This window comes from Bubalus bubalis, chromosome 20, assembly GCF_019923935.1.
Source record: "Bubalus bubalis isolate 160015118507 breed Murrah chromosome 20, NDDB_SH_1, whole genome shotgun sequence".
In the NCBI taxonomy this organism is placed as follows: Eukaryota; Metazoa; Chordata; class Mammalia; order Artiodactyla; family Bovidae; genus Bubalus; species Bubalus bubalis.
In genome coordinates, this window is record NC_059176.1 from 66,032,347 (window position 1) to 66,052,466 (window position 20,120).

The 20,120-nt window shown below is 44.1% G+C and overlaps 1 protein-coding gene across 6 annotated transcripts in view; it reads right to left on the reverse strand.

Annotated features, from left to right (window-relative positions):
• Positions 1–9,242: 9,242 nt before the first annotated feature.
• Positions 9,243–20,120, reverse strand: part of GABRA5 (gamma-aminobutyric acid type A receptor subunit alpha5) — a 91,247-nt gene continuing 80,369 nt past the window's right edge. For all 6 annotated transcript variants that reach the window (XM_025271651.3, XM_044932917.2, XM_025271649.3 and 3 more), the window contains 3 exons: positions 18,414–18,566; positions 15,629–15,840; positions 9,243–10,526 (listed from right to left, as the gene is read on the reverse strand). In XM_025271651.3, coding sequence (XP_025127436.1) covers positions 10,227–10,526; positions 15,629–15,840; positions 18,414–18,566 — 665 coding nt within the window. In that variant the 3' untranslated portion in view covers positions 9,243–10,226. The remainder of the gene's footprint in view (positions 10,527–15,628; positions 15,841–18,413; positions 18,567–20,120) is intronic.

A 20,120-nucleotide genomic window follows, 5' to 3' on the forward strand; every position in this document is an offset into this window, starting at 1 on the left:
TACTATATTGAGTCAATTAAAATTAATTTCAAATTTTAAAAAAATTTTATTTTATTTTCAATTGGAGGATAATTGCTTTACAATAGTGTGATGGTTTCTGCCATACATCAACATGAATCAGCCATAGGTATATGTAAGTCCCTTCCCTCCTGAACCTCCTTCCCACCTTCTTTCCCATCCCATCCCCTCTAGGTTGTCACAGAGCACAGATTTTCCTTTTAAGGCTGTTCACTGGAAAATGTAGTATCTGATATTTGGCTTTTTGTTGTTGTGCAGAAGCTTAGTCATGTCCAATTCTGCGACCCCATGGACTGCAGCATGCCAGTCTTCCCTGTCCTTCACCATCTCCCAGAGCTTGCTCAGACTCATGTCCATTGAGTCAGTGATGCCATCCAACCATCTCTTTCTCCTTCACTTGTCTTTCAACTTGACTTCAGAAAAATTAAGGAAAACCGTTTCTTCAGACTCAATGGCAACCCACTCCAGTCCTCTTGCCTGGAAAATCCCATGGACGGAGGAGCCTGGTAGGCTTCAGTCCATGGAGTCACGAAGAGTCAGACACGACTGAGTGACTTCACTTTTACTTTTCACTTTCATGCACTGGAGAAGAAAATGGCAACCCACTCTAGTGTTCTTGCCTGGAGAATCCCAGGGACGGCAGAGCCTGGTGGGCTGCCATCTATGGGGTCGCACAGAGTCGGACATGACTGAAGTGACTTAGCAGCAGCAGCAAGCAGTAAATATTTTTCAATCATGAGTTTTCATAAAGAACCCATGCTCATTTTAAAACAAGCTACAGAGCCATTTAGATTGGAGTTGAGATATCTATTGAAAATGGTATCAACAAACAGATAATCATGTAAATATTTGATGAAATGAACCTTTTTGCACACTTCAAAAGCATTACCTTACATCACTGCAAACCTGGCAAGTAATTGCAATGATCATAGTAATTCATATTCAAATATTCACCATGTTTGTTTATAGTGTTGATAGTCCCAGATGTGCTAGTATTGTAGAAGAGACATTAAGAATAATTTTTTAATATTTAAAATACTGTTTTCACTGAGAGAACTATAGCATTTCCAATTAAAAAAAAATAAAGTTCTTTTGTGATTTGAAGCTAGTTCTTACAGTGCAGCTGTATTGCTTGGAGACTCTGTGTCATCATAGTTCTGCTTTCTCCTTGAGTAGACCCCACCCCCGACTCCAGTCACCTTAATCATTTGCACGGGTGCTCGGCAAGGAGCAATCACATCTAGACACTGGGTTCTAATCAGTCCGTGCTTCTCTCTCTTTGCTCCCTGCAGCCTTGCTCGTTCCTCTCTCTCTCTCTCTCTGTCAGGTGAGGAGAGTGCTACCATGACAGGTCTATTCTATCAAGAGGAGTTTCTAAGATAACAGAAGCACAGAAATCTTATATAAGAAGGAACAGACTTAAAGGTCACACTTTCAGTATAAAAAAATATTCTCCAGAGTATTCTTAATAGATAATCAGATAATCATTCAACCAGTGCTTAAAGCAAGATTTTCTAATTTAGGTTACATTTTTGCTCTAAATCAACTTCCACCTGGAAGCAATTGCATGGTGTTGTGAAGTCAAATTTAGAAAATATGAGAATTGAAATATATTTTCTCCTAATATGTGATAAGATTTGAGCCAATGGATTATCCTCTTTGAGCTTCAATATCCTAACTGACTTGATGGACATGAGTTTGAGCAAGCTTCAGGAGTTGGTGATGGACAGGGAAGCCTGGAGTGCTGCAGTTCACGGGGTCGCAAAGAGTCAGACATGACTGAGAGACTGAACTGAACTGATCCTTATTGGTAAAATAGAGATTTCTCATTTACCTTACCTATTTCCCCTAACTTATCCCAAAGGAGACACAGAGCCTTATTCCTAAAGCATCAACATAACAAATATATTAGGAGATTTACATAATCCTTGCCAATATTCCCCTCGTCCTTCGTCCAGGGTAAGGAGCAGTGGCTGTGCTTTTCTGGACCAGCCGTGAAGAGATAACCCACGTCCAAGGTAAGAGAAACCCAAGTAGGTGTTGCAAGAGGGCATCAGAGGGCAGACACACTGAAACCATAATCACAGAAAACTCGTCAATCTAATCACACTAGGACCACAGCCTTGTCTAACTCAATGAAACTAAGCCATGCCCTGTGGGGCCACCCAAGATGGGCGAGCATGGTGGAGAGGTCTGACACAATGTGGTCCACTGGAGAAGGGAATGGCAAACCACTTCAATATTCTTGCCTTGAGAACCCGATGAACAGTATGAAAAGGCCAAATGATAGGATACTGAAAGAGGAACTCCAAAGGTCAGTAGGTGCCCAATATGCTACTGGAGATCAGTGGAGAAATAACTCCGGAAAGAAAGAAGGGATGGAGCCAAAGCAAAAACAATACCCAGCTGTGGATGTGACTGGTGATAGAAGCAAGGTCCGATGCTGTAAAGAGCAATATTGCATAGGAACCTGGAATGTCAGGTCCATGAATCAAGGCAAATTGGAAGTGGTCAAACAAGACATGGCAAGAGTGAACGTTGACATTCTAGGAATCAGCAAACTGAAATGGACTGGAATGGGTGAATTTAACTCAGATGACCATTATATCTACTACTGCAGGCAGGAATCCCTCAGAAGAAATGGAGTAGACATCATGGTCAACAAAAGAGTTCGAAATGCAGTACTTAGATGCAATCTCAAAAATGACAGAATGATCTCTGTTCGTTTCCAAGGCAAACCAATCAATATCACAGTAATCCAAGTCTATGCCCCAACGAGTAATGCTGAAGAAGCTGAAGTTGAACAGGTCTATGAAGACCTACAAGACCTTTTAGAACTAACACCCCAAAAAGATGTCCCTTTCATTATAGGGGACTGGAATGCAAAAGTAGGAAGTCAAGAAACACCTGGAGTAACAGGCAAATTTGGCCTTGGAATACGGAATGAAGCAGGGCTTTGCCAAGAAAATGCTCTGGTCATAGCAAACACCCTCTTCCAACAACACAAGAGAAGGCTCTACACATGGACATCACCAGATGGTCAACACCAAAATCAGATTGATTATATTCTTTGCAGCCAAAGATGGAGAAGCTCTATACAGTCAGCAAAAACAAGACCAGGAGCTGACTGTGGCTCAGATCATGAACTCCTTGTTGCCAAATTCAGACTTAAATTGAAGAAAGTAGGGAAAAACACTAGACCATTCAGGTATGACCTAAATCAAATCCCTTATGATTATACAGTGGAAGTGAGAAATAGATTTAAGGGACTAGATCTGACAGACAGAGTGCCTGATGAACTATGGACGGAGGTTTGTGACATTGTACAGGACACAGGGATGAAGACCATCTACATGGAAAAGAAATGCAAAAAAGCAAAATGGCTGTCTGAGGAGGCCTTACAAATAGCTGTGAAAAAAAGAGAAGCGAAAAGCAAATGAGAAAAGGAAAGATATAAACATCTGAAAGCAGAGTTCCAAAGAATAGCAAGGAGAGATAAGAAAGCCTTCCTCAGCGATCAATGCAAAGAAATAGAGGAAAACAACACAATGGGAAAGACTAGAGAGCCCTTCAAGAAAATTACAGATACCAAAGGAACATTTCATGCAAAGATGTGCTCGATGGGCTCGATAAAGGACAGAAATGGTATGGACCTAACAGAAGCAGAAGATATAAAGAAGAGGTGGCAGGAATACACAGAAAAACTGTACAAAAAAGATCTTCATGACCAAGATAATTGCGATGGTGTGATCACTCACCTAGAGCCAGACATCCTGGAATGTGAAGTCAAGTGGGCCTTAGAAACCATCACTACAAACAAAGCTAGTGGAGCTGATGGAATTCCAGTTGAGCTATTTCAAATCCTGAAAGATGATGCTGTGAAAGTGCTGCACTCAATATGCCAGCAAATTTGGAAAACTCAGCAGTGGCCACAGGACTAGAAAAGGTCAGTTTTCATTCCAATCCCAAAGAAAGGCAATGCCAAAGAATGCTCAAACTACTGCACACTTGTACTCATCTCACACACTAGTAAACTAATGCTCAAAATTCTCCAAGCCAGGCTTCAGCAATACGTGAACAGTGAACTTCCAGATGTTCAAGCTGGTTTTAGAAAAGTCAGAGGAACCAGAGATCAAATTGCCAACATCCACTGGATCATTGAAAAAGAAGAGAATTCCAGAAAAACATCTATTCCTGCTTTATTGACTATGCCAAAGCCTTTGACTGTGTGGATAACAATAAACTGGGAAATTCTTCAAGAGATGGGAATACCAGACCACCTGACCTGTCTCTTGAGAAACCTGTATGCAGGTCAGGAAGCAACAGTTAGAACTGGACATGGAACAACAGACTGGCAGCAAATAGGAAAAGGAGTATGTCAAGGCTGTATATTGTCACCCTGCTTATTTAACTTATATGCAGAATACATAATGAGAAACGCTGGGCTGGAAGAAGCAGAAGCTGGAATCAAGATTGCCGGGAGAAATATCAATAACCTCAGATATGCAGATGACACCACTCTTATGGCAGAAAGTGAAGAGGAACTAAAGAGCTTCTTGATGAAGGTGAAAGTGGAGAGAAAAAGTTGGCTTAAAGCTCAACATCCAGAAAACAAAGATCATGGCATCTGGTCCCATCACTTCATGGGAAATAGATGGGGAAATAGTGGAAACAGTGTCAGACTTTATTTTTTGGGCTCCAAAATCACCGCAGATGGTGATATCAGCCATGAAATTAAAAGACACTTACTCCTTGGAAGGAAAGTTATGACCAACCTAGATAGCATATTCAAAAGCAGAGACATTACTTTGCCAACAGAGGTCCGTCTAGTCAAGGCTAAGGTTTTTCCAGCGGTCATGTATGGATGTGAGAGTTGGAGTGTCAAGAAAGCTGAACGCCAAAGAATTGATGCTTTTGAACTGTGGTGTTGGAGAAGACTCTTGAGAGTCTCTTGGACTACAAGGAGATCCAACCGGTCCATTCTGAAGGAGATCAGCCCTGGGATTTCTTTGGAAGGAATGATGCTAAAGCTGAAACTCCAGTACTTTGGCCACCTCATGCGAAGAGTTGACTCATTGGAAAAGACTCTGATGCTGGGAGGGTTTGGGGGCAAGAGTAGAAGGGGATGACAGAGGATGAGATGGCTGGATGGCATCACTGACTCAATGGACGTGAGTCTGAATAAACTCCAGGAATTGGTGTTGGATAGGGAGGCCTGGCGTGCTGCGATTCATGGGGTCGCAAAGAGTCGGACTCGACTGAGAGACTGAACTGAACTGAACTGCCAATATTCAATGCAAGGTGTTGCTGTACCATTTTAATTTAGATAGTTTCTCTAGAAATGTCTGAACCAAGTTGTTGTACATAAGCATTTAGGTCAACTTTCACCACAGCCTGCCCTAAATAGACCCATCTCTTGCTGAGAAACAGAGAAGTAATACTGCTGCTGCTGCTGCTAAGTTGCTTCAGTTGTATCTGACTCTGTGCGACCCCATGGATGGCAGCCCACCAGGCTCCCCCATACCTGGGATTCTCCAGGCAAGAACACTGAAGTGGGTTGCCATTTTCTTCTCCAATGCATGAAAGTGAAAAGTGAAAGTAAAGTCACTCAGTCATGTCTGACTCTTAGCGACCCCATGGACTGCAGCCTACCAGGCTCCTCTGTCCATGGGGTTTTCCAGGCAAGAGTACTGAAGTGGGTTCCCATTGCCTTCTCCAGAAGTAATACTGATTGCTGACTTATTAGAATATTCTTTGTATTTATGGTGATGTCAAAAGAGATATGTTAAATACGCTGGTTCTAAAAGTAGGGCAGTGTAATTTATAATCATTTTCAAAATTTTTATCTCCTACCTTATTATCATTTTCCCAAGGTGATTCGTCATTATATCCTCATTAAAAATAACAAACACTGAAATATCTATAATACAAAATTAACAGAAAACTAATGTGATCTTTTTCACTAAATTTTGCTCACGTTTAAAGCTGAGCAGCATATAAATGCAGCAGTATCCTCAAATTGGAATTCCCCTAGCAGGGCTCTGAAGGTTTCCTGTAACAAAGGCTAGAATTTGTCAAGAAAATTATGGCAACCTAATATGGAAGATAACATTTCCCGTTAGGATTGAGATATTTAAAGTGAGTTTTTGTGTGTAGCCTTTTAGATCCAACCTATACTATATTTTTCTCCAAACTACAATGCAAAGCTAAAATGTGAAGACTACATAAACAAATATAAATAAACTGAATAAAAACAAAGTTGCACAGTCAGCATCAGATTTGCCTTTGGTTTTTGCTAATTTTGTGCTGTGGTATAATGGAAAATGAAAATGAAAGTGAAAGTCTCTCAGTGGTGTCTGATTCTTTGTGACCCCATGGACTATACAGTCCATGGAATTCTCTAGGCCAGAATACAGGAGTGGGTAGCCTTTCCCTTCTCCAGGAGATCTTTCCAACCCAGAGATCAAACCCAGGTCTCCTGCACTGCATGCAGATTCTTTATTAGCTGAGCTCCAAGGGAAGCCCAAGGATACTGCAGTGGGTAGATTATCCTTTCTCCAGCAGATCTTCCCTACCCAGGAATCAAATCGGGGTCTCCTGCATTGCAGGTGGATTCTTTAGCAACTCAGCTATCAGGGTATAATGGAAAGCACACATAATTCTACAAATATACCACCATTTGCAAAAGAGAAATGCTTCTTGTGTGATGTTTTAAGAGCATCCTTTTTGTTGACCTTTACTTTTCTATTATGATACCCTGAAACAAGGCAGAGAAGGAAGGGGCAATGGAACCTCTATATATTTAATGAACCAGGGATGCCATAAATGGGCACCAGTCTTTTTGAAGAATGTAGTAGTTCTGTGCATCTCTCACACTACTGTGATAAAATATAATCAGTTCAGTTCAGTCTCTCAGTCATGTCTGACTCTTTGCAACCCCATGGACTGCAGCATGCCAGGTCTCCATGTCCATCACCAACACCCAGAGCTTGCTCAAACTCATGTCCATTGAGTTGGTGATGCCTTTCCACCATTTAATCCTCTGTTGTCCCCTTCTCTTCCTGCCTTGAATCTTTCCCAGCATCAGGGTCTTTTCCAATGAGTCAGTTCTTCATATCAGGTGGCCAAAGCTGGAGTTTCAGCTTTAGCATCAGTCCTTCCAATGAATGTTCAGGACTGATCTCCTTTAGGATGGACTGGTTTGATCTCCTTGCAGTCCAAGGGACTCTCAAGAGTCTTCTCCAACACCACAGTTCAAAAGCATCAATTCTTCAATGCTCAGCTTTCTTTATGGTCCAACTTTCACATCCATAAATCCATAGAGGAAAATATAATACTTGATCTTGAATCCTGTGGAAAGATTTCTCAGAAAAAGTACTTGGGAGTTTTCAGTGAGTGGATGCTATAGGCATTTATATAGTTATTCAAGATAAAGGACTTCTGAATATGTGCTTATATGTGTGTCCATGGCCATGACCATATCTGTGTCCATCAAACATGCTGAGGTGTATGAGTTTTTAAGAACTAAGTTCCATCAAGTAGTCCGTTTAGGCAGGTATAACTTTGATACGTGAACTGTGAACTTCCAGATGTTCAAGCTGGTTTTAGAAAAGGCAGAGGAACCAGAGATCAAATTGCCAACATCTGCTCGATCATCGAAAAAGCAAGAGAGTTCCAGAAAAACATCTATTTCTGCTTTATTGACTATGCCAAAGCCTTTGACTGTGTGGATCACAATAAACTGTGGGAAATTCTGAAAGAGATGGGAATACCAGACCACCTGACTTGCCTCTTGAGAAACCTGTATGCAGGTCAGGAAGCAAGTTAGAACTGGACATGGAACAACAGACTGGCTCCAAATAGGAAAAGGAGTATGTCAAGGCTGTATATTGTCACCCTGCTTATTTAACTTATATGCAGAGTACATCATGAGAAATGCTGGCCTGGAAGAAGTACAAGCTGGAATGAAGATTGCTGGGAGAAATACCAATAACCTCAGATATGCAGATGACACCACCCTTATGGCAGAAAGTGAAGAGGAACTAAAGAGCCTCTTGATGAAAGTCAAAGAGGAGAGTGAAAAAGTTGACTTAAAGCTCAACATTCAGAAAACTAAGATCACGGCATCCGATCCCATCACTTCATGGCAAATTGATGGGGAAACAGTGGAAACAGTGTCAGACTATTTTGGGGGGCTCCAAAATCACTGCATATGGTGATTGCATCCATGAAATTAAAAGACAGTTACTCCTTGGAAGGAAAGTGATGACCAACCTAGACAGCATAGCAGAGACATTACTTTGTCAACCAAGGTTCATCTAGTCAAGGCTAGGGTTTTTCCAGTAGTCATGTATGGATGTGAGAGTTGGACTAGAAAGAAAGCTGAGTGCCGAAGAACTGATGCTTTTGAACTGTGGTGTTGGAGAAGAGTCTTGAGAGTCCCTTGGACTGCAAGGAGATCCAACCAGTCCATCCTAAAGGAGATCAGTCCTGGATGTTCATTGAAAGGACTGATGTTGAAGCTGCAAGTCCAATACTTTGGCCACCTGATATGAAGAACTGACTCATTTGAAAAGACCCTGATGCTGGGAAAGATTGAGGGCAGGAGGAGAAGGGGACAGCAGAGGATGAGATGGTTGGATGGCATCACTGACTCAATGGACATGAGTTTGGGTAAACTCTGGGAGTTTGTGATTGACAAGGACGCCTGGCATGCTGCAGTGCATGGGGTTGCAAAGAGTCGGACACGACTAAGTCACTGAACTGAACTCTGATACCATTTGCTAATGGTCATAAAATCCCTTATGAGAGGAAAAAGAAACTGTTCCTTTCACACATGTTATCACTCTAAGTAGATGGTCTACATGCAGTTCTTTGTATCACTCTTCACAAACAGCAAAAGGAAAGGTGTGGATGACTGAGCAGTAACCTTACCTTCAGGGAGGACTCTACTGAGCAGAGAGCGGTGGAGCACTGTATCATGGAGATGTATGTGACAGAAAGAACTTCTGGTTCCACCTATTCACCTCATTGTGGTTGAAGTCAGCTTTCTCTTTACATGCTACCCAGAAGAATCAGACTGGAACAGAGATGAACAGCTAAGTCAGAGGCTTTTTTCCCAAGCACTTTCATGATGGGTTTCCTTTATATCATCTTTAGAAAATGAGTCAGTACACCCACCAAAATTTGAAATATTTTCAGAAAATGACATATTTTCCACAAAATCAGTTTCATTTTTATTTTTTAATGAACATTTAAGGTTCATATACAAAAGCTAACAGAGCAATAAGTCAATCATGAAATAACATACAGGGAAATAAAATGGAAAATAACTCATTTACAATTTCTCACCACTGAAGCACTATACTCTGGCTGCAGTGAATTGTGGTCAGTGTTTCAGACAGTGTATGCTCAGGTCAGATGCCAAGACTGTCATCACACTACTTTTTAAGATCTTTTCTTTCTTGGTCATTGTTCAGTTAGTCAGTGTGGGGTGGGTGGTCAGAGGTTGAGAAGTAAGTTTCACTCCCACTCCACCAAAAAAATTTTTTTTAAGCAGTTAAATTTTTCCTTGGGGAAATATTTTATCTGTTAATCTAACATACTATATGCTTCTATTATTAAATGTCTGCATAAATATTTATTTTATTTCTTAACATAAGATCATGCAGTAGTTTTAATTTCAGAGCAATTAAATTCTTTAATTTCAAAGAATTATCAAAGGCAATTAGTTTGTACATAAATGCCCACAGTTGAATTTTTCAATGCAAAATGTGCTCTTTGTGATATCTGTTTCTTGTGAGAGTTGGTCAAGTAATAATCATGGAGCATTTCCTAAAATATTTATTTGCTGGGAAAATTTGTATGAAATGACATCTGAAGTATAAAAAACATTGTTAGGTAACACTTGGAACAGTTAAAAATATACTTGTTTGTAAACTCTCAGTGTAAGGTGCTGAGCATCTGAGTGTCAGTGCCATTTCTCCTGTTTTTCTAGAAAGTGGCTTGATTTATTTATCAATGTGTCATCTCTGAAACATCTGACATTATATATAGAAACATCAAGGCAATATTATTTGTACATATAGTTAAACATGCAAAAATTTCCTGAAAGGTAGTGCCCAAATAAGGGAGGCCCCCCAAGTTCAACCTCTCCTTGGTGCCCGTCACTGATGTATGGCTCTCTTGGAGTTTGGGAGCACGAAAGCTCATTTTGGAGAGGTAGCCCCTTTAATCACTGGCTCCCTATTCAAATATGTTGCCCAGTAGACTAGGTTGAAAGTGCCAAACAGAAGTGGGAATATAATTCGGGACATTTTGTCAATCTTGCTGATGCTGTTGTAAGTCTTTTTGTTTTCAGAAGTCTTGTCTTCAGGTTTTACTGAGGCTGAAGAAGCATTTGTGGTCCCTGCAGGGGTCTGCTCCTTTGGGATGTTTGGGGGGTGAGTCATCTTCCCAGTAGTATAAGCATTTGTTGACTTATTTATTGTAAGCTCACGCTCCTTTTTCTGCAAAATACAAGAAGAATGTAAGGACATGATGTTTGCAAGCAACTATCAGTTCTCAAAAGAGACAGAGACAGACAGGGGGATCAGCTTATCTCTGGCAGAGGACAGCCTTCCACAGACTTCTAGGCTTAGAACCCCGCGTGGCCAGTCTTGGATGTGAAATTCTAGAACAGGTAGAATAGTTTACGGTAGAAAAGTTAGGAAATGGTTCCCATTGGTGCGGTGAGGACAGGAATGGACTGGGAAGGGGGACAGTGGCCTTCTGGAGTGTGACAACGTGCTCTGTTGTCATAGGGATTTGGGTTATATAGGTGAACATGTTCGTCAAACCTTCTCAAGGGTACACTTAGAGTTTGTCCATGTCATATTATGTAAATTTTTGCTTCAAAAGACTCAAACAGTAAACAAATATTGAACTCTAATTAGTGATATGCTTGCTGAATTATTTAGTGGGAAATGCATTATTTACTTTGAATCCATCAAGAATTAAGAAGCATTGACGGACTGAGGATGGCTGGCTGGATGAACGGATAGATAGATGTTCAGTTTAGTTCAGTTGCTCAGTTGTGTCCGACTCTTTGCAACCCCATGAATCGAGACATGCCAGGCCTCCCTGTCCATCACCAACTCCTGAAGTTCACTCAGACTCAACGTCCATCGAGTCAGTGATGCCATCCAGCCATCTCATCCTCTGTCGTCCCCTTTTCTTCCTGCCTCCATCCCTCCCAGCATCAGAGTCTTTTCCAATGAGTCAACTCTTCGCATGAGGTGGCCAAAGTACTGGAGTTTCAGCTTTAGCATCATTCCTTCCAAAGAAATCCCAGGGCTGATCTCCTTCAGAATGGACTGGTTGGATCTCCTTGCAGTCCAAGGGACTCTCAAGAGTCTTCTCCAACACCACAGTTCAAAAGCATCAATTCTTCAGCACTCAGCTTTCTTCACAGTCCAACTCTCACATCCATACATGACCACAGGAAAAACCATAGCCTTGACTAGCCGGACCTTTGTTGGCAAAGTAATGTCTCTGCTTTTCAATATGCTATCTAGGTTGGTCATAACTTTTCTTCCAAGGAGTAAGCGTCTTTTAATTTCATGGCTGCAGTCACCATCTGCGGTGATTTTGGAGCCCCCCAAAATAAAGTCTGACACTGTTTCCACTGTTTCCCCATCTATTTCCCATGAAGTGATGGGACCAGATGCCATGATCTTTGTCTTCTGAATGTTGAGCTTTAAGCCAACTTTTTCACTCTCCACTTTCACTTTCATCAAGAAGGTTTTGAGTTCCTCTTCACTTTCTGCCATAAGGGTGGTGTCATCTGCATATCTGAGGTTATTGATATTTCTCCCGGCAATCTTGATTCCAGCTTGTGCTTCTTTCAGGGCAGCGTTTCTCATGATGTACACTGCATAGAAGGTAAATAAGCAGGGTGACAATATACAGCCTTGACATACTCCTTTTCCTATTTGGAACCAGTCTGTTGTTCCATGTCCAGTTCTAACTGTTGCTTCCTGACCTGCATACAGGCTTCTCAAGAGACAGGTCAGGTGGTCTGGTATTCCCATCTCTAGGTAACATAAATGACAGATAGGTGGCGATGACACAAGCATAGTAAAAGTTAATAGAAGAGGTTTTCATTGTGTAATTCTTCAACATTTCCACATGCTTGCAAATTCGCATGATAGAATGTTGGGGAAAATTCTGTTCTTTTACCAAGTTAACATAGTCTCATTGAATTAAATTTAGAAAAACACACAAATACATTAAAGATAATATATCACCATCTTGGTGATCAAGACAGAACACCATCAGCACTCCAGAAGGTCACCATGCCCCTTCCCAGCCCATTTGCATCCTCACCCCAGCAAAAGGAACCACTATTCTGAGTTTTTATGCCATAAACTATTTTGCCTGTTCTAGAATTTCACATCCCAGACAGTATTACTCAGAATAGCAAAGACTGGTAACAACAAGTATCCATCAATAGATGAATAATTAAACAAAATGCACATATATGTGTGTATATATATATATGTATGCATATACACACAGCTGAAGTGACTGATCATGAATATACATTTTATATATATATATATATATATATATATATATATATATGAATGCTGTTTGGTCACTAAATTGTGTCCCACTCTTTTGCAGCCCCATGGACTGTAGCCCATCAGGCTCCCCTGTCCATGGGATTTCCCAGGCAGGAATACTGGAGTGGGTTGCCATTTCCTCCTCCAGGGGATCTTCCCAACTCAGGGATCAATCCTGTGTCTCCTGCATTGCAGGTGGATTCTTTACTGCTGAGCCACCAGGGAAGCCTTATACTATATACAGACACACATATACCACACACACACAATGGAATACTATTCAGCCATAAATCCTACAGGGATGGACCTTGAAAGCACTGTGCTAAGTGAAATAAATCAGACAAATACCGTATGACTTCACTTATATGTAGGATCCAAATAAACAAAAAGCTGAACTCATAGATACAGAGAGCAGATTGGTGGTCAGCAGAGGTCAGGGTGGGGTGGGGAGCACTATGGATGAAGGTGGTCAAAAGGTACAAACTTCCAGCTTTAAAATAAATAAGATGAGGAAATGTAGTGCACAGCCTGGTGACTATAGTTTTAAAAAAGAAAAGCAAATATATTAACTATTAAAAATATGTGAAAGGCAAAAAGCAGAGAGGAAGGGCATGGAGAGGGAGCAGGAAGCAGCGCTGGAAAGCGAGGTTGAGCATGTGCACAGACCCAGGGAGCATGAGAACCCAGGCCCGCGGCGAGGATGACCATGAGCCTCAGAGCAGAGCAGGGCCTGTGAGCAACTGTGCTGCAGGGCTCTCTGCAGACCCTGTGGCTCCGCACGCACCCATGCGGGGCTGCCACCAGCCTGACAGACTAGCTCCGTCAGTGTCTCCTGCAGCCTTCATGTCCTGGGGTAAGCAGGGCAGAGCACGCACTGATGGACAGCAGGGTGGTCTCAGGAGCGGGTGTCCTGCTCGCAAAAGGTAGCACACAAGCCTTAGGACCGCAACGGTGGTCGGAGACGGGCCCCTGGTGCTCTGTCGGGGAAGACTTGCTGCCCAGCGCAGGGCGCAGAGGCCAGCAGACTGCTCCCTTCACGGTCAACCTGAACTTTTTTCTCTACCCTTCTGCAGGTGTTCACCCCTAAAAACTGCCTGGCACCCCCAAACTCTGAAGACCCCAACAGGTAATGATGGCAAACAGTTTGGTGTTCAAGTTTTCTCCGCTTGTAAGTAAAAGCCAGTTCATGCAAAAAGAGTAATGATACACTTCCTTATTCATGCTCACCACCACGACTAAAGTAGGGCTTGCTGGCTGGGATGCCTGCAGATACCCTGATGCCTTCATTGGCCGAGGGCATGGGACCCCCTGCTCCACAACCTCTGGGGGCAACACACAGTCTTCCAGGAGATCAGTGCTAGTCTGGAGTGAGACAAGCTACTTTACCTCCAAGCCCTCCTCTCCCTTCTGGTCTGTGTTCAGACCTGTGATGAGTGGAAAGGACAGGGAGGCCACGTGTGGGAGAATAAGGTGGCTGACGATGATGACAGCCCACTCAGTAACATTCAGGGCCGCTCCGCCTTCCTCCTAGGCTCACAGACACAAGCCTGATGGCCTCAGTTCCTGCTGCACCTCCCAGCTGGCTGCCCCACTCAAGGGGGCCACCTCCAGTTCACCGTCACCAGGCCCATAGCAAACATTTACTTCCCTGCAACACAGTGCTGGGAAGCTCCTCTCCCCAGACTTCATGTTTGTTGGGGTATGAACACCCCCATGGCTCTGCCTACTGGGACCCTTCAGTCAAGAGCCCCCAGTCCGACAGTCCCCTGCTTCTGCAGTGTTCTCCCAGCTCTCTGCCAACCACCAGCTCTGCTCAGCTGGCTCCTGCCCCCGTCACCTCCCACAGAAACACCCATCTGGGAGCGTCATGCCTGTCAAGACCCCCCCTCCCCCGGCACCTCTCCCCACCCCTCCTGCCCTCAGGGGCCTGATACGGGCCCACTAGGCCTTCCTCCATCTTCATACAGGTGAGCTGGGCCTAGAAGCAGGTCTTTCTTGCATGACTGAAACCTCGGCGTGGGAGTGGATTCATGGTGCTTGGTAGTAGGAAAAATCCGATGGGCCAGGTCAAGTCAGAACTTTGGACTTTTCGTAAGAAAAGAACAGCTGTGTTGAATGAAAAAAGAGCTGTGCAGCTGTGGGTGCGCACCCCTGAGTGCCCTCAGCAGCAGAGTATCCAGGCGCCATCATGGGTCTGGGCTCCAGTCTCCAGTCTCCAGGAAGGCCCCAGGACTGCCCTCGTGATGATTTCCAAAGGACAGATGGAGTTTCACATTCAAGCCTGCTCTGGAAACTCTGGACTGCTCATCTCTCATCTCTCACTTGCTCGTTTGTTTTATGTATGGGATAATTATCACTTTGCCACGTGCTATTTCTCTTCTCTTCCATGTATGTTATTTTCTTTTCCCCAAGGACCTAGTTCAAGTTGGAATGTTGCACAACCTTTTTCTTAAAATATTTTTTAGATTCAGGCACCAATCTCTTTCTATATACTAAGCACTTAATTGCTCTGCACAGAAAAATGCTTCCCAAGATAACTCTTGCCTCGTTTAAGCAAGCTGGATCATCCCACGAGTAGAATCAGGTGTGTTTGCTGTTGTGTTGCTTTCAATAATTCAAATGCTCCCTTTATGACCTTCAGCCACCTTGCAGAAGACACTGCATGGTGAAGTGGCAAAAGAATAAGCAGAACCATTGACTGTACAATTCAAAACTGGGTAAGTGGTCCCTGAACAGACAGAAGGTACTTCGTCAAAAGTAATAGGCCTGAGGATAAACAAGCCCAAACCATCAACATGAAATCAGATCTTTCCCTTGAATGAAGCTAGTGATTGAAAATAAAGTTAAAACAGGACCTGTTATAAGACTTTGTAAGGTCTGTGAATATAAGGGAAGGAATCATTTTTCAGGGGAAGGGATGTAGGGAAGAGAAACACTTGGGCTTTTAGTTGGACATAAAGTCAGGCCCGTTTTCTCTGGAGTAAGGAGGAAAACGAAGTCAGTACCTTGATCTTGGCTGCTTCCAAGGCTTTTTTCCCATCCCAGGCCCAGCCTCTCTTTGTGAAATAGTTGACGGTAGCAAACTCGATCAGCGCAGAGAACACAAAAGCATAACACACGGCTATGAACCAGTCCATGGCTGTTGCATAAGCCACTTTGGGCAGAGAGTTCCGGGCGCTGATGCTGAGGGTCGTCATGGTCAGCACCGTGGTCACCCCTGGTCAACGATAAGGGGAGGACAATGGAACAAGAATCAGCTCTAGCACCAGACCCCAGGATAACACCTCTGCATGAGACAAAGACAGAAAGAAACTGTCTCTCAGCCCAGGTCTCTCTCTACAATTCTCATAGCACAACACGTTCCTTTAAACACTGCTTAGTTTCCTTATCTTGTCAGTTGTCTCCGCTAGAATATGGATCGAGGCGGGCAGGGATTGGGTCTGATTTGTACACATACCCTGTGTCCCTGTTGTCCTGACCTGAGCCCTGCAGAGAGCAGATGCCCAACACAGATAAGTTAGAAGACGGGGGCTTCTTTGTGTTCCTCAGAAAAGTCGAGCTGAGACAGGCAGGGATGTTCCCACGGCTCTGGGGAAGCACTTCACAAAGACTCACAGTGCCCTGACAAACTGTGGGCTCCAGAAAACTCGTAAAGCAGACTTGCTTTCACATGGACTAACGGAGCCTGCAGACTCCAAGGACCCGAGTGCAACAGAAGTGCCACATCTGAATCTAGGTCTTGGCACTCCCTCTAAGAAAGAACTGGGTCACCTTGAGGCTGCTGTGTAAGATGCCTGTAGCCATCTGCCTTGTCTTTTAGGGAAATCTGCAGTGAGCATACAGCAAGTCTAGATCCTCAGAGGGAGCTGTTGAACCTTTACTGGGCATCTGCTAGGGGCCAGCCCCTGATGTAAGCTACATTCTGGATGGGTGTCAATATTCACATTTGGCAGGTGAGGAGCTTAAAGATGTAAAAATAGTACTGCACTCAAATTCACCAGCTGGCAAATGAGAGCCAATACTAGACCCAGGTCTGCTGAACACTTACAACCCATGTAGTTTCCACAAGCTCTGTCTTTCCTCTTAGCATAGTTTTGCTTGCATAAGGGTGCATGTCTGTGCACAGGGAGTGAGTGCAATGCAGCTGTTCCAGTGGAACTGTGCGCCACCCTCCCCAAATTCAGAGGTTGAAGTCCTAATCTCTGGAACTCAGCATTATTTTCCAGATCTTACTTAGAAACATGGTGTTTACAGAAGTAATGAAGTTACAATGAGGTTATTAGGGTAGGCCTTAACCCAATATGACTGGTATCTCTCTCTCTCTCTCTCTCACACACACACACAGGGAAAACCCCCTGTGAAGCCCAGAATTATGCTGCCACACGCCAAGAAACTACCAGAAATTAGGAGAGAGGCCAGACGCAGAGCCTTCCTTCAGAGAAAACCAACTCTGCTGATTTGGGACTTGGAGCTTCCAGAACAGTTAACTCCAGACAGTTAACTTCTATTGCTTAAGCCCTCAGTGGGAGGAACTGCACTAAGGCAGCCCCAGCAAACAGCATCAAAAGAGTGTAATGTTGCTGGTGGTCACAGCAGCTTAGTGTTCATTCAGTGTCATCCTTCAGAGATATTTACATACCCTCACCGAACATGGCACTGTGCATGGAACTGATGCTTAATGAGAAATCAGTGGTCACCTTTGATTTTTCTTAGAAATCCAGTTCATCATTGTGCTAGAGAGCAGTGCTCTGTGTTTGACCTTAAACAGGCTTCTTGTGTCTCCTTGAGTCATTTAACATCCTAACACTAGTTGAAAATCTCTATGAGGAAGCAGACTGGAATACAAGGCATCCTCCAAACTAAATTTTTTTCCTTGTCCACCTACTAATGTTCTCCTAAAGAGCTGGGGAAACACTGTCTATCCACAAGCCAACCCCCACACCTTCCTGATGCTAAATCAGAGGAGGCAGACGAAGCACGCGGTTGGAGGCAGAGAGGTGGTTGCACAGAAGCAGTCCTGGGCCCTTCCTGGAAATCTCCAGGATCTCCGGCTTCTTCCACCTACAGGAGTTTTGGCAGGAAATGCAGGGGACCTTTCTTTCTTTGGAAGAAAAAGTACAGCAGGAAGAGCTGAGGTGGGAACAGTACTTGGCAGTTTAGAAAGATGTGAATATCCATTACAACTGACCCATAAAATTACTTTTAATGTTGAATTTGATGAAATGAGCTCCCAAGTAAGAGGAAAACATTGGATCACGTCTGCTGTGTCAAGGTACTAGCTAGCTAGATCTGGCTAAACTTGATTTATGTCTCAGGGATGTCAGATAATATTCTAGATTCTTATCATACATATGTGTACATATACACACATATCATACATGCATATATCTCATATATGTGTTTATACATTTGTTGTTCTTGCTCAGTTGCTCAGTTGTTTCCGAATTTCTGTGGTCCCATGGACTTTAGCCTGCCAGGCTCTTTTGTAAAAATACTGTAGCAAAATCTCATGCAAGACAGATTGCTGGAAATTTTAAAAACACTGTCCTGCCCTGCCCCTCCCCCCAAAAAAAGAAAAAATAAATAACAGGCTACCGGTGAAAGGCTTTTCAGGAGGGAAACGATAATCAAATTGCTCTGAACCCTGGTTCAGAAAGCAGCCCTAAATCTAGTCTTTAAGACTGAATTTGTTTTCAAGGTCACAGAATAGACAGGCAGCTCTAGGCTGTTGTTTTCTGCGATGTTAGACTAGGCAGAACACAGTCTGCAGGCTGGGTTAGGCACACTCACCAAACACTGTCCTGGCAGGAACTGATTCTCGGTTCAGCCAAAAGGACACTTGTGACAAGATCACGGTCATGATGCAGGGGAGGTAGGTCTGGATGACAAAGTAGCCAATCTTCCTCTTCAGATGGAAATGAGCTGTCATGATTGTGTATTCACCTGCAAATAAGCAAATCAGTGCAGTCAGCCACCTAAAGGAATCCCTGTGTTTCCTGCCCCGGTCACCGTCTCCTCGGGAGCTCCCTTCTCCCCACCTTCCCTCTGCACAAGCATTCAATCGTGTTGTTTGGGTGAAGGAGAGGCTGGTTGTTTTGTTAAGACTCCTGACCCCCGGCCTCTGAAGAGCCTCTGCGGGGGGATGCTTTTCTGGGGAAAATCAGATTTGTGTGTTTTCCTAATCCCTGGTTACAATCTGTGCCGCTCTCCACCTGCCCCCCTCACTGCTACTCCCCTCAGGATTTCAGGATTTAGCTTCTCTACATATAACTCAGGACATCACAGAGCCCTGTCGCGGGTGGAGGGTTTTTCCTCACTTCCCAGCCAGAGAGGGCTGGCAGGGGCGGTGGGCTTCCAGGCCCCCACAGGCTCAGTGCCCCGCCTCGGCTGGGGGGTGAGAAGCAGCAGACCCAGGAGGTGGCGGGTCCTGACCACGCCGAGCCCCCGCGCCTCCCGGGGACAGCGAGGGCATCTCCTTGGCGATGCCCCAGTGCCTCCTCTGGATCTGCCTGGTGGTGTGGGAGGCGAGCGCCGACCTTCCCCTCATTGCGGAGAATGATGCTGCACTGACGGTGAACTGGTAAGGAGCCAAGGCGGCTACATGGGCAGCGGGGTGAGACGGGCGCCTTTGCTGCATGAGTCTGCCTCTCCCTGGGGAGACAGGAAGGATGCTTCCAGATGTGAAGGCAGAGCTGAGTTGATCTGAGGACAAGAGTCCTTTGACTGATTGGAAGAATCAGACAGTGTGGGCCAGTGAGTCTGGCAGAACCGTGGATGTGGGTGGAGGGTCGGGGGGCCTCTGCTGAGGCAGACCCGAGATGGGGCCATCTGTTTGAGGGTGGTCAGACTGCAGCATGGGCTCAGTGTTGAGGTGTTTGAGACTGGCTGAAGCGTGGACGCTTGCTGTTGGAATCAAAGTCCAGTGGTCAATAAGGTCAGCTGTGGATGCGTCCCTAGGTGCCTTTCCTCAGAGCATGAATTAAGATCATGTGTGGTAAAACCTGCTCCCTACAGAAGAGGAGACCACAATTCCTGCAGGACCGAGAGCCACCACGCCCTCCCCACAGCCCCAGGCAGGCGAGAGGAGGGACTGGGCTCCGTCCCATAGGAGGAGACAGGGACACAGAGAAGGGGGGAAGGTATGCTAGTAGCAAAGACATCTTTGCCATGATCTGATTTTGCCAGGAGGGAAAACACCATTCTGTTTCTTTGCATTTGGATTTGAAGTTACTCTCCTACTCATAAATTCTTTTGCTGTTATGGTTCTTTTCATTCTGTTTTATTTTTGAGTCGAGGATAGCAATATAAGATAACATTCAAAAAAGGTCATTTTTTAAAATGCAAATAGGGGCAGAATCCTATTTAAAAATGTTTACAGAATGACATGAAACAGGGTTTATTAGCATTGCACTCCTTAACCCCAAGTATCTGCCATGCCACCTTCCCACTTCTTCCTATAAAACCAGGCCTGCTGCCTCTTCCTTTCCCTTGAACGCA